This window comes from Chroicocephalus ridibundus, chromosome 1 (assembly GCF_963924245.1).
Source record: "Chroicocephalus ridibundus chromosome 1, bChrRid1.1, whole genome shotgun sequence".
In the NCBI taxonomy this organism is placed as follows: domain Eukaryota; kingdom Metazoa; phylum Chordata; class Aves; order Charadriiformes; family Laridae; genus Chroicocephalus; species Chroicocephalus ridibundus.
This window is the reverse complement of record NC_086284.1, coordinates 203,530,127-203,544,363: the sequence shown is the minus strand read 5'-3', so window position 1 is coordinate 203,544,363 and position 14,237 is coordinate 203,530,127. Positions and strand designations below refer to the sequence as shown.

Genomic DNA, 14,237 nt, shown 5'->3' with positions numbered 1-14,237 from the left:
CACAGGTTGCCCAGGGCTGTGGCAGATGCCCCATCCCTGGAACCATTCAAGGTCAGGCTGGACGCGGCTCTGAGCAACCCGACCTAGTTGAAGATGCACCTCCTCATGGCAGGGGGTTTGGACGAGGTGACCTTTAAAGGTTCCTTTCACGCCCAACCGCTCCACGACCCCGCCTGCGGAGCTCCATCCGCAGCGACTGCCGCCCCCCACCGCCCTTGGCTCTGCCCCCGCCGGAAGTGGAGGGGCGGGCGGCCGGAAGCGGCGGTGCCGCGGCCGCGGCGGGTCGGGGAGATGATGTCGGCGGGGCGACGGGTGGCCTGCGCCGTCTCCGGCGGGGTGGACAGTGCCGTGGCCGCCCTCCTGCTGCGCCGCCGGGGTGGGTGAGGGCAGCGGGGCCGGGCGCTGACAGCCGCGGGGGCCGGGCGGCACCTCACGGCCTCCTCTCGGCCCTCCTACCCGACCGGGCCCCTCAGAGAGCCGAGCGCCGCGGGGGGCGGCGGGCAGTGAGGGGTGAAGGAGGCGATGGGAGAAACCCGGCGTTATGGAACATCATCCTGTTGGGCTGCCGGAAGAGCTCGCTTTTATGTGAGCTCTTAGCTATAGAAAAACAAAAAGTCATACAAGAACTGTGCTATAAAACTTGACAGGATGTTTGCTTAGTACAGGACTCCTCACAGCTCTGAAAGAAGCAGTTACCCACACAAGTCTTGAAAACCAGTTTTTGCATCAAGGCTGTAGGAATTTCACTTTATAAGTCGTTCTTGACTTCATTTCATAGGCTACCAGGTGACGGGTGTTTTTATGAAGAACTGGGACCCTCTGGATGAACAAGGAGCTTGCTCCATTGACAGAGATTGTGAAGATGCCTACCGGGTTTGTCAGAAGCTTGATATTCCTTTTCACCAGGTTTCCTACGTGAAAGAATACTGGAATGAAGTGTTCAGGTAGAAACACATTTAAAATAGACGGTCCTTCAGTATATTATTGTAGTACCGTGTTATTGTGGAAAGTAAAGATGGACGGATTGTGGGCAACAGCAATTTATTGAAGTATTACCAGTGCTAAGAGAAAGTAGCGAAACCTCTTAAATAATGGAGGAATTCTTTTTCCTCTCATTCCTATTTAAGATCAGAATTTATATGTTAGTTTTAGTATGTTTGTTAATAGGAGATTTCTCCCTAGTTATTATCAGTGTGTAGCAATTGCTTTGTTGCAGCTTGTTTCTCTGCTTCCCACATACTGGCCCAACCTTACTGCAACTTGAGAAAAAAATTTTTTAATGGGGTGCTATTATTGTCTATGTGTTTGATTTATGCAGTGCATTTTATGTTAATATATACTGAATCCTGTTTACCACAAAGTGATCATGAACTTGCTTCTTTAAACTTAAAACAAATTTGAAACTGTTCTCTAAAGAGGGTGTTCAGAGTTTCTGTGAATTTGTTCTGCTTTAAGGGAAGAAAGTTCTACATAGGAAAAGCTGAGAGTTTTTCTTGGGAGGCAGGAGAAGAAGGGAAGTATTGGTATAATAACATAAGTTATCTTTTATGCACTCAACATAAGTGCATAAAATTTGTTTCCTGGTCTTCATCACCCCCCTTTAAGTAGTGCTATTGTTACTTTGTCCTAGAAGAAACTGAGGAATAACCTAGTCATGCTACTTCTGCTTCACGTTGAAATGACATGAAGTTGAGCGCAAAACTTTTGTACAGTCAGTGAAGAAAACAGCCCTGTTCTGGGAAAGTTCATGCCATTTTTCTCTCGTGTGAGAATAAATGAATAAATGTTGTCAAAACTCTTGAGGGGTGTGGGGTGACAGTGAATCAAAGGTCATAGAAGATCATCTTTTCTTTTGCTTCTCATCATTTATTGGTGCAGCGTTCACAAATAATCTGTTGCAAGTGTCTTGATTTGTTTCAGAATCCTTTTTTCTTTAGTGTCATCACTGACCTTGAATTTACTCCTCTGGATCTCTCTTTAAAGGGTTATTCATCACAACTCACCTTTTATCAAGAGAACTCTTCCAGATTTTGCCTTTTCCATGGTTTGTGCAAAGTATGCTTCAGATCTTTACATCAGAGAGGCATCCTTCATTGCCTTTTCTCTGGTTCTGTACTTGAAGTTCTGAACTGATGCGAGCCTGGCTTTATGCTGAGTCTTTTATGAAGCTTCCAGTGTACTCTTGCAGTATTTACAAAAGAGTATTGTGTTATTGTAAAAGTACAGTGCTAAGCCAGGAAGAGCAGCTCCTGTTAGACCCAGGTGATTTAATTACTAGCTTGAATTGTTGAATTCAGAGCTTTAAAAAGGAGTTAGACAAAATAAAAGATAAGTTGCTTTATTTTCTATTAATGTATGTAATGTGTAACACGGTAAGGAAGAAGCAATTGATTCTGTTTCAGGTGGTTAAAAGTAAAACCAAATACCATGGTTGGTGGTGTTCTTTAAAATCCAGTCTATGCCCTCAGTTCCTCTTGACTTCAGTGACTACTGAGGACAAGCAAAATAATGCAGTGATCAGACCTTTTGATATCTCAGTGCATCACTGTATGCTGGTTTAATTTCATTAGTTATTATTTCAGCGTTTTCAAGCAAATAATGCTAAGCGCTTTAATTATGTGACAGTGACAGAAACTACAATGCGACCTTGGGAAACTACTTGAATTTCTTGAAGGAAAAGAAAAAGACAGGAAAACTCTATAAAATTAAGGCCCATGACTGCTTATGGCGGTATTATTGCAGATTAACTTATTGTCCATTCAGATGAGATGCAGTAACTTCTGGTGTGTGCTGTACTGCACTGCACTGTCTGTTTGAAAAGTTAAACGGTGTTGTTTAATTCTGAAATTAAGTATTTAATACGAGATGAGTAGGATATACACAGTGGGCAGCCATGTCTTCCCTGAGGGAGTATTAATTTAATAAAACACAGTTACAAGATTGTGAGTGATCATTTGGCCACGTCCTCAGTGCACTTTGGAGAAAATCTTCCAAGCATTGTTTTTTCCAGTTGCCCTGGTTTGAGGTAGAACAGAAGCAACTTTCTGTTCAGTAATTTTACTTCTTAGGTAAGCTTCCTCTAAGTCTCTGAAATTAACAGCGTATTGTGCAGCAAACTGTTTGTTCTCAGAGTGATAAGACCAAGGAATGGTTCATACCGTACCTTGGTTTGTACCAAGGAATGGTTCATACCGTACCTTGGTTTGTACCAAGGAATGGTTCATACCGTACCTTGGTTTCTACCAGGGAATGGTTCATACCGTACCTTGGTTTCTACCAAAGAATGGTACACAGAGAGGCTCTTGCTTATACTTATTGCAGTAACAACCAAGGTCAGCTAATTTCATTACTTGCCCCACTGGAGGGTCGGGAGTGGAAAAGCGTAGAGGGGTCTCACCTGTGGGGAGGAGCGGACAGGACAGTTTTGGTGACCCAAAACTGGTCAATGGGGCATTCTGTCCTGTCTGCCCCATGCTCAGTATAAAAACTGAGGGATAAAGGGTCAGCCGTCTTTCTTCAATGGCCAGTGTCCAAGGAGGACGCTGTCTGTTCGTCTGCCTTTGATCCTGATCCGTGCATTCCTGAATCCAGATCTGGAATCCAGTTCCCATCCGTCGCTAAGTCCAGTCTGGGACTTTCCCAGTGCCTGCTGGTGACGTTGTCCTGGGAGCTTGACACTGGTTTTGTATATATTGTATCTATTTCATATTTTATTTTTATTATTAATATTTCATTAAAGTAGTTTAGTTCACTCTTAACTCGTAAATCTCTTTACCTCTCTCCTTCCTCTCCTTGGAGCGAGAGTGGGGGGAGAGCATCTGTCATGTGTCATTGGCCAATCTGGCCTAAACCACGACAACAGGTTAAAATCTAATAGGTATTTTATTTTTTACATAAAAGGCGTAGTATGACTGGGTCTCAAGTTCTCATGTTTAAATGGATCATTCAGTCTCAGATAGTATTACGTAGTGTTAATAATGTTGATATATATTTGAATCTTTATTTTACAGTGACCTCTTAAAAGAGTATGAATTGGGAAGAACTCCTAATCCTGATATCGTGTGTAACAAGCATATCAAATTCAACTACTTTCTTCATTATGCTATGGATAACCTTGGTAAGGCATTTTCAAGTGTGTCAGTACAGAGCGTGTGCTGTGGAAATGCTTAAAGGATACAAACTCTTGAGAAGGTGGGGAAAAACATGAGTTCATATGCATGCCTAATTCACTTACCTCTGTGGCAGTATTTCAATATTTGCAATGTATTTGGTTTTAAGTTTGCTTTTACATATAGAATCATAGAATCGTTCAGGTTGGAAGGGACCTTTAAAAGTCATATAGTCCAACCCCTCTGCTGTGGGCAGGGACATCTTCCACTAGATTAGGTTGCTTGTATGTAGGAACAGATTTAATTCAGGGACATACATTGACCTGAGCATTAAGTTTTACATTCTTAGGTGGTCCTTAAAGCATGGAAGCACGAGTGCTGGCATGCTGATGAATAGTTCACATTATTTAAATAGCGGGAGTACAATTTTTGTCAGTGTAAGACTTTTCTATAGGTTTTCTTCCTTTGTTGCTTTCTGCTTTTCTTACTGGATGTTTATAATTCTGTTTTAAACTGTGATTTTCAAGTATGTGGCTTTTGGTTTTTTTTTTTTCCTTGATAGGAGCTGATGCAATTGCTACTGGGCATTATGCTAGGACCTCACTAGAGGATGAGGAAGTGTTTCAACAGAAACATATTAAAAGACCACAAAGACTTTTCAGAAACCGTTTTGAAGTTAGAAATAGTAAGTGGTTTCTTCTTTCATAGTTCATCCTAGATATGAAGAAGGAGAAATTTAAACTGTACTTGGTGTCACGGAATCAGGAAAGTTTGTTACCTTACATAATGATTACCATTTAAACTCCAGCCTATGTAAAAGGTTGATAGCACAAAACAGGGGATTCACATTACTGAAAATTACACTGACTCATTAAGTATTACATTTTCTATTTTGAGAGTTGTAATCCAGAAGCAGAGGTAAGAATAGGCATTTTGGTAGTAATCAACATTCTGCAGTAGCTGTAATGTGTATTGAGGAGACAGTGATATCTTCTATACCCTGGAGAAGTATTCCAAGAAATCTTTATCACATATTTCCATGACTTACATAAAGTTTTATTTTTTAATGTTTCTTCTATTTTAGGGAATGTATTCTTTGGCTATGCAGTATATAGTATAGATAGAACTCATCATGGGGATATGCTTAAGTGGATTTTTAGAATTAAAGCTTTGAAACAATAGAATTAATAACATGCTTTTATACAGTAATTGGACTGTATATTATTTTACTGGAAAAAATCAGGTTCTCATTCAGTAATTAAACTATTCTGCCTTATTTCTCCATTCTCCTATAGAAGCCTGTTTTTTCCAGGTAGGTCAAGGTTCTGCCTACACTGCAATTGAAAAGTGCAGGTGTAGCATATGTAGACACTTCTAATGATACGATTCTCACGTCTGCAGTGGCTGTACATGATCAGAGGTTGATCTCCACACCACAGCAGTTCCCTTGTTATCAGTACCAAAGCTAGCTTGATGAATGCTGGTTTGGGTGTGTCTCTGCATGGATATCACAGCTTGGATGGCAATGTAGAGATTTCCCAAATGGCTCTGCAGTGGGCCATAATGCGGTAAAGTAACTTGGATGAAGCTCTGATGTATAATGAGAAGCATGCTATACCCAAAGGGAAAGAAACTTGCAAACTACCACTATGCAAAGCTGCCATGGTGGTATTTTTGTGTTACAGCTTCCCTGCTTTCATTTTTTTGTTCTGGACTTAAAGGGGTTTATTTGTTTCTTTGTTTTAATTTTATTTCTGTAAAGTTGAAATGGCCCCAGCAGGACCGACAGTCTATACTTGCGATAGACTGTGATTCACAGTTGTTTTTTGTGATGTTCTAAGCAGGCTTCCTGCCCTGTTACTGAGATTTTTGTGTTATTAGTTGTGACTGAAGTACTGGCCTGTAGTTAGTGTTCATTTGAGTTGAGCAATGCATTGGTAGAGTTTGTACAACATCAGAGCTATTAGCTCTTACAAGAGAATGGACAGAACGTGACTGAAGAACTCTACCAATTTTATTTCATCTGGGCAATTGGAAGACTTCATCTATTTTATAGAAAAAAGTCAAACTCTCTGAGTATTGGGGATAACTGCTGATTGTTCAAATCATTGATTTATAGCAGTGTGTTTTCAGGGCAAAACTGAATGTTTGGGGTTTTTTTTAAGAACATTATACTCTAGGATATTTGAATGTTCATTCTCTCTTTCATGTGAAATGCGTATTTCATATTGTTGATGTTCTTCCCAGTGACATGTGCAGTAGTCTAATAGATGAGGCAGTGCAAGACTTTGTAAGATGCTGTGTTGTGCAAAATCAGAATCTTTCTAGATCTTTTTAGTGGTGAGAAAATACCGAAACATTTTTCAATTGGATTTTGAAAAACCTGAAAAATGCTATCTTTAACGTGTATTTGGAAATAATAAAACTAAAATGTTGATTGTCAAACAAAACACTAAAGGAAGTTGAACTATTAAAGAGGTTATGTTGAGATGCTTTATATGCTTTTTACTTTGCAGCTGTGAAACTCCTTCAAGGGGCTGACCTCTTTAAGGACCAGACCTTCTTTCTCAGTCAGATCTCACAGGATGCTTTGAGGAAAACCATTTTCCCTTTAGGGGATTTAACAAAAAATTTCGTAAAGAAGATAGCAGCAGAACATGACCTTCATCATGTGCTAAAGAAAAAAGAGGCATGGTAACACTTAAACTCTCTTGATTTGTATTTCTCTCTAAAATAGACTTTCCTGAACTTTTTGAACTTTAATCTGTGACAGCTTCGCTGTTTCCGAGCACCATAATAGAATAAGTTGGGAAGCATTCTATAGCTGTCTGCCTGTTTAAAAGTACTTCTATGAGCTTGTGGTTAGTTGTGTATTTTAGCTTGTAGATAATTTGTCTACTGTTGTATCTCAGCAGAACTAAGGTGAAGGTGTTAGGATGCTGTGAGCCTTAAGGAAAGTATTCTCTAGTACAGCAGGTGAGAAGCTTTTGAGCTTTATTTTCCATAGCTTTTAAAGGCTTCCTCACTATAATTGTTTTTCAGTATGTCTTTATAGAAATTGGATCGTACTGTTTTCCACAGTTACTTTGAAAAAAAATAAAAATCTGTTTCCCTGTCTGATAAATAACACTTCATGATTTGATCCTAAAAAAAATTATGCAGGCAGCAATTGGATTGCTGATGGTGCCTTGATTGCTTTTAATGTTTATAGTCATCTGCTGTAAGTGGTTGTTTAAATGGTTGTTTGAAGAATGTAGGCAGCAACTGAATGCAAAAGGAAAGCCTATTTGTTGAAGAAAGATTTTTTCGAGAGATAAATACCTTTACTACATCATTTGTGTTAGTTTTGTACTTTAATCTGAAAGAGACTTCTGTTTTTAATATACATACAATGTAGTCACTAAGGTTACTGTATTTATTTATTGAACATGCATTCTATTTCTTATTTCTCTTCTGTGCTTACAGCTTTCACTGATACTGTATAGAATTAGTTTACCTATGCTGGAGCAGATGTTGTGGTTTTGTTTATTTTATGAGATGCCATAGTTTGGGATACATAGTGGGGGAAAAAATCCATCTTGGACAGATTATTAATAGACATTATTTCGATGATTTTCTCTGCTTTTATGGATTCAGTACCACATTTCCTTTTCAGAGTATGGGAGTCTGCTTCATTGGTGAAAGAAACTTTGAAAATTTCCTTCTCGAGGTGAGCAACATTAAATCTATGACAATCTTGATGTTCTGTTCTGGTTTTCAGTAGTAATTTATAACACTGTCTACAGAAAAATCTCTGACAGCTCAAGGCCCACCTGAATTAGCAATGTCCCATCTCCCTTTGCAGTCCCAAGCCTACCCAGGAGGTGATGCCAACAGCCTGTAAGAAGTGTCTTGCCCTTCCACCAGTGAACAGTCAGTCACTTTCTGTAGCAAAAGGAGCGTGTGAACTCACACTCCTGTGGCTGCCAGGCTCTGGCAAGTGGTTGGGATGGGAGAGGGGCACATTGCTGAATCCCCTGGCATAGGTGAGGATGGGGGGAGTGAAGCACAGAAATACTGCTGATAGGGGCTGCCCTTCCTACTTTTCTCTCTCAAGCAGCATCAGGGAAGAGGCCGTAAGCTGCTTGGGCAGAGTTTGCTTCTTGAAAAGCTATTTTCCAACTTCAAGAGAACATAGTGACAGAAGCTGAAATAAACTGTGAGGGGTTTTTTGGGCTGTCTTGTGACTTAAACAGTCTTTTCCTATTTGGTAGTATTTAGAACCTCAACCAGGTAACTTTGTTTCCATTGAAGATAAGAAGGTGATGGGAACACACAAAGGTAATTGGCTAATTTACCTTAATAACTGCTTTTCAATAAATGGACTAATATTGCTTATATTTGGAGGGACAGATTTTGTGAAATTACAAACCAGTCTACAGGTTTTTCCCAGTTTGATAACTCTAATAATTGTGGAAAACTTGCTTTATACAATAGTAGAGCCTTGAACTACAACCGATTCTTGATTATTTGTTCCATGTTGCAAGAAAGTATATGGTAATTATTAAGGTTACTTTGTTGATACTAAGTGGTTGTTAATTTAATACTGAGAGACCGTTCACTGAATTCTTTCAGAATGACTGTGCTTCAGTTCCAGATGCTTTAGTACCTAAACTTTGCAGAAAAAATACACCATGCATCTCAGTGATGCACAGTAGGACATCACCAAACATGGGCAGATTACCTTTTTCCTTTCCTTCCGTGTGTCCTTCCTTTGCTCTCCCCAGTTCTAGCTGCCAGAACTGAGTTCCTCGCTCAGGTAATTTATGCAAGTAGGAAGTTCTACTATTACATAAAAGTAAGGGAAACTGCTGGGACTGAGTGGTAGCAAAACCACAAACTGAAGCTGAAATAAAGAAATATTTCACAAATGAAACGGATTAGTTTGAAATCACGTGCTTTGGGTACAGATGAAAACTTTTATGTAGATGTTAGTTTAGTTTAATTGACTCACTTCTCTAAGGCAGCGTGGCTCATTGTTCTTTGTTTACTGGTAAAGTTTTGGGGAAATGATTTTAACATATTTTTCTGAAAGTGAAAGATTAAATGTTGCTAGCAGCATTACTTTTTTTATATTTCTTTAGGTTGGTTCCTCTACACAATAGGCCAGAGGGCTAGACTAGCAGGCCTGAAGGATGCTTGGTTCATTGTAGACAAAGATGTCAGCACTGGAGATGTCTTTGTGGTGAGTTAATTAACACTGGTATTGCAAATGACCGCTGCAAGCGTTTTGTGACTCCTGCGGTGTGGAATGTGATTCTAACGTGGGCAGAATTCTGGGCTTTAGTCTTGTGGGAAACAAGAATCAACTGGTACAGCATCAGCAGATTTGAAACGTCTTGTCCAAGCTGGCTTTTCTTGAGTAGAAAATTGTCTTAGATTTTGGCATAGAACTTTTGCAAACAAAGGGCAAATACTGAGAAGAACCACCCAATCTAGTGAACTCTTATTTTCTACTCTAAACCATGAGGTTTATATTGTAGTTATTGATAAAGTATATATAATGTGTATTAACTTGATTTACGATGTGTTGCTACTTTCTTTTTCTAGTAAAAGAAGTAGTAGCCAGTAATACAGTTTTTATCGTTTGGAAAACTGAGGCAGGATATATATGATACTGTGAATCATTGGTGTCTTGATGACTAATTGTATGAGATGACTGGGAGTTTTGCGGCTTGCTAGCATTGTTAATGTTTCCTGCTGTTCATGCAGTTGTTATTCTTATTTGACACTGATGTGATTATAACGAGGTGTTCTGCTACTTGTTGATATGCCTGGGGGGAAAAAATCATAATCAAATGAGAGTTGAGAGGAAACAGGCAGGACCACTAAGAATTATTTCTTTAGGCCCTACAGTAAGGTTGTGTGTGCGCAACGCCTTTGTAGGGGAGGTGTTGAGTTGAGAAATGGGAGAAGAGGGAGGTAGCATCTTGTTGAGGTAGGATAAGGAGGGCAGTGGGCATATGAACTCAGGCTGAAGAAGGCAGAAATATGATTGGAGAAAAAAGAATACAAGAAGTGTCATGACTGAGATGTAGAAGACTGACAAATAATTCAGGCTTGCTTTAGCCTAGTTTTTTCATTAAAGGTTTCCACCTGGAAGCTGATTAAGTGCTAATAAATGCTTGCTTTCTTACTCATTTTGCTTTCCTTTTGATATGGCTTGATGCTTCTGTATTTCCTGCTCTACTTTGCAAGTTATATGCTCTGTGGCAAAAATATCAGCATTAAGTAAACATTGTGTTTTAAGGCACCATCAACAGATCACCCTGCTCTGTACAGAGACCTGTTGCGGACAAACCGAGTGCACTGGATAGCAGAGGAACCTCCTGCAGAGCTCGTTAGAGATAAGATGATGGAATGTCATTTCAGGTTTCGGCACCAGATGGCACTGGGTAATCAAACCTCGGTTTGTTTTTTGTTTCACTCAGTTTGTGAAGCTGTGGTAGTGTGTTCAGTTTAGTTTTGCAGAAATAGTTGAAATGTTGTGGTTTACCTTTCTATTTCTGTAGTGTCTTTATAAAACAGTTCTGTGTAGTAATATCTTGATTTACATCTATTTAACTTAGTGATTAAGGTTTTTCTAATGTAACATAAGGATTAACTGACAGGTGTTTGGACATTTTTCTGCTCTAGTGCCTTGTGTGCTGACTCTAAACCAAGATGGGAGCGTGTGGGTGACGCTTGTGAAGCCAGCGAGAGCTATCACACCTGGGCAGGTAAGTTATTAGAAGTGATTTTCTTTCTTTTTTTGTGTTGTAGCTTATCCGGCTAATAAAAGAGAATGGTTTATTAGCTGGAGGAAAATAGATAATTTATTTGCATGCGAGAGCAGTCAACTCTATTTTGACTATTCATCAGCTATTTTGAAGGAGATTGTTTCTAGTTTTAAATCGTCTGTTGTTGTCCATATAGTCTGAGAAATGGGCTTGTAAGTTTTAGAAATACATGAAAACATCTCTGGTAATCAGATAAATGAGTACGCTCACAGTCCAGCAGGTCTTGTGCAGCCTGCAGTTGCTCACTATGCTGTTTTCAGCTGCTGGAAAGACCCTCCCTGTGTTTATCTCCTAGTTTGCCGTGTTCTACAAGGGTGACGAGTGCTTGGGCAGTGGGAAGATCCTAAGGATGGGCCCATCGGTGTATACCATGCAACAGGGCAAAAACCGAGAGGAGGGGCCAAAGAAGGAAGAGACTGACAAGATAGAACCAGCAACATAACACGTGGACTTGTTTATTGAAGGACTTTAGAGAATTTGCTGCCTAAGAATAATAAAGACAATAATAAACGGGGTTTTTTATGTGTATGCTCTAAAGGTCAGTTGACCGTCGAGTCCCAGCTCTTGACTGTTAGCATTAAACAGGTTTAAAACTAAAGCCAGTTTGGTACAATTTTACTGGATTGGATGGTGATATTTATGTTAATACACATCAAGGGATGTCTTAAAGCTGTTCTGTAATAGTAGTTACGCATACAAGAATTTTAATATAAAAATCATGTCTGAAACCATAGATCTATTTTTTTTGCATAAGTGAAATACGTTTTTTTCTTACTCGAGGATACCTTTCCCTAGGAAAAGTACATATGTTGTTTTACAGTAAATACATGCTTGTGCTTTGAACTCTGGAAGAGAAATTAATGATATTTAAGTTCAGCATTTTGAATGAACTCCGAGCAACAGATATTTATTTTTCATTTTATATAGTTTTATAAGAAATGCTTTAGATTCTTAAGATGTATTAAGTAGTGGTTTTGAGATGTTTACGTAATTCAGAATTACAAATCTAGGGGCTTAAAAACAGTCTTCATTGTTAAATTTTTTCACACAACTGACTAATTTTTTATTAACTGCTGAAGGCAGAGACTGTTTGGTTTGTCTCCTGGAGAAGAGAATGCATTGTTGTGCTTCAGAAAAATGCAAATTCATGTGCATTTCCCTATTATGTAGCTAACTTAATATAGACCCGAAAATAGTTGGATCTTGCCATGGGTCAAAATGGAGTGGAGAGCTGAATACCCATGTCAAAATGATGTACAATTATAAGGATTGGGTGCATATTGAGGTCACCCTAAGCTTGTAATGAAACTTTATTACAAGTCAACAAAAATTAATTCCTGTCTTTCAGCATGGTAGTAGAAGGCAACCGTCCCTGAAGTACAGCTGTGCCGGAGCAGGACTTTCCAGATGGGTGTAGGTTTTTGAGATTTGCATCCAATTTGGGAGACAGGAAAGCTGTACCGTGAACTTTTCAGCAGATCTGAAGGCTTGGATGGATTACATGTACATCCTTTTCTGTTGCCTTAGCATCTTCTAAGAATTCCTTTTATTACTTCTGGTAAGAAAAGTAAAAGGTAGTCTCTTTTCTTCAAAGTGTGGAACTAAAAGGGTGAGAAGACACTCTTCAGTGTCTACTTGCTAGTCTGGCAAAGTTAAGCACACAGTCCCGGGAGCCCTCTGGAAAAAACCTGTTAAAATCTTAGGTATTTACTTGACATTGCAGATGATCCAGTTGAGAGGGGGGAAAAAGCCATTCTTTTTCACTGCTGCCAAAATCAGTTCAATTTAGAAGTCTGTCTTCAGAGTGTCTGTCCATGTACGAGTTAACTGTAAAGACTACTCCTGCTTCACGTCAACTCCTGATTTGTCTTAGGTTACTTGTGTTATGGGTCCTGGTCATTAATTCTGTGTGGTTTTTCCTAATGTTTTCCTTATCTTTCCCGAAACTTTTGTCTTTGCAAAATACGGCATTAACTACTAAGGAGTTAATGCTCCACATTGTCCTTATCTGAGTTTTCCTGTAAATGTCCCAATTAAAATCTTCACAGTTGTTTTGTGTTATGTTAGTGTGGGTTTTATTATTACTTCATCTCGCAGCACTCTCGGGTATGGTTGTTTGCTACTGTACTGGTTAGAGGAAGGTTGAGTTGAGGACATGAAAAAGGACATAGCCATTTCTGTGTCTTCAGAATTCACTTTCTTTTAAAATTCACAGAACCGCAGGAGTTGGCAAGGACCTCGAGATCATCTAGTCCAACTCCACCACTCAGAACAGGGGCAACTAGAGCAGGTTGCTCAGAGCTGAGTTGTCAGGTTTGGAATATTTCTAAGGATGGAGACTCCACAACCTGCACTAATAAGATCCCCCTGAGCCCTCACTTCTCAAGGCTGAACAGCCCCGACTCTCACCTTCTCCTTGATCTCCAGTTCCCACCTTGTCACCTCTTCCATATCTGTGTCAGGAAGTTACCACCACTCCAGAGACCTCCTGAACTGCGTGTGCCTTTCAGTGTTGTCCTTCCAGCAGGTATCAGAGTGGTTTAAGTCCGCCATGAAGAGCAGGGCCTGCAAACGTGAGGCTACTTCCAGTTATCTTTCTTCCTGATCACACAGTCTGTAGCAGATACCTACAGCAATGTCACCCTTGTAGGTTGCTCCTCTGATCGTAAACCACATGCTCTCAGCTGGCTCGTCGTCCAACCCCAGCCAGAGCTCCATGCTGTTGTGCTGCTCACTCGCATCCGGAATGACCCCCCCACCTTCCCAGGCCATCCTTGGAGATCCTGTACTCATCCATGGCAGCACTTTGGCTGCGTGAGCAGTCCCACCATGTCTTCATGATCTCAATGTGATCGGCCCATGCAACTGCACACAGAGCTCTAACTCCTCTTGCGGGTTGCCCATGCTGCATGTGTAGTGTATGGACACTTCAGAGGGGCATCTAGAGAGGCTCCACCTGCTTGTTTTGTTCTCAGGGTCTCTCCTGCCTGGATCACCCTGCTGCCTTAGCTTGCCAACCCAGTCTGCCACTGGGTCCCGGCACGCCGTCCTGGATCAAAGTGCCTGGTGAGCAGCAAACCTCCTTAGACACCAGGTTGAGTCAGTGGGTGGAGCTTCTATCCATTGTGGCAGGGAATGTCCTACTGCTGTCACTCTGCCTGTCCCTCCTTCACTATGGTGGCAGGTTTGGGCTCTCAAGGCTGCAGGGTTTTGGGGACGATCAAATTAATCTCTCCCTGGTCACCTCTGATGTGGCCCAGGCTGCTGGCCTCCTGCCATGGCTCCTGGTGAATCAGACCCTCCACCGGTG

The 14,237-nt window shown here is 40.5% G+C and overlaps 1 protein-coding gene across 2 annotated transcripts; it reads left to right on the top strand.

Moving 5' to 3' along the window:
- The first annotated feature begins 258 nt into the window (after positions 1–258).
- On the top strand, positions 259–11,441 carry TRMU (tRNA mitochondrial 2-thiouridylase). Of its 2 annotated transcripts, none has more exons than XM_063323394.1 (11): positions 259–376; positions 779–944; positions 4,011–4,117; positions 4,672–4,794; positions 6,626–6,798; positions 7,765–7,818; positions 8,363–8,429; positions 9,233–9,333; positions 10,399–10,543; positions 10,785–10,867; positions 11,223–11,441. In XM_063323394.1, exons 1-11 carry the CDS (start codon positions 292–294, stop codon positions 11,367–11,369), a joined length of 1,251 nt encoding a protein of 416 aa, XP_063179464.1. In that variant the 5' UTR covers positions 259–291; the 3' UTR covers positions 11,370–11,441. The 2 variants fall into 2 exon arrangements, with proteins under 2 accessions (XP_063179464.1, XP_063179463.1); XM_063323393.1 differs by having other exon boundaries at positions 6,626–6,803; positions 7,746–7,818.
- Positions 11,442–14,237: the final 2,796 nt, after the last annotated feature.

Excerpts from the sequence above, each read along its gene's own strand:
- TRMU (XM_063323393.1), top strand. The coding sequence starts at position 292 with ATGATGTCGGCGGGGCGACGGGTGGCCTGCGCCGTCTCCGGCGGGGTG. Across the intron at positions 4,795-6,625 it reads CCGTTTTGAAGTTAGAAATA|CTGTGAAACTCCTTCAAGGG; the intron begins GTAAGTGGTTTC and ends TTTACTTTGCAG. Across the intron at positions 10,544-10,784 it reads TCGGCACCAGATGGCACTGG|TGCCTTGTGTGCTGACTCTA; the intron begins GTAATCAAACCT and ends TTTCTGCTCTAG.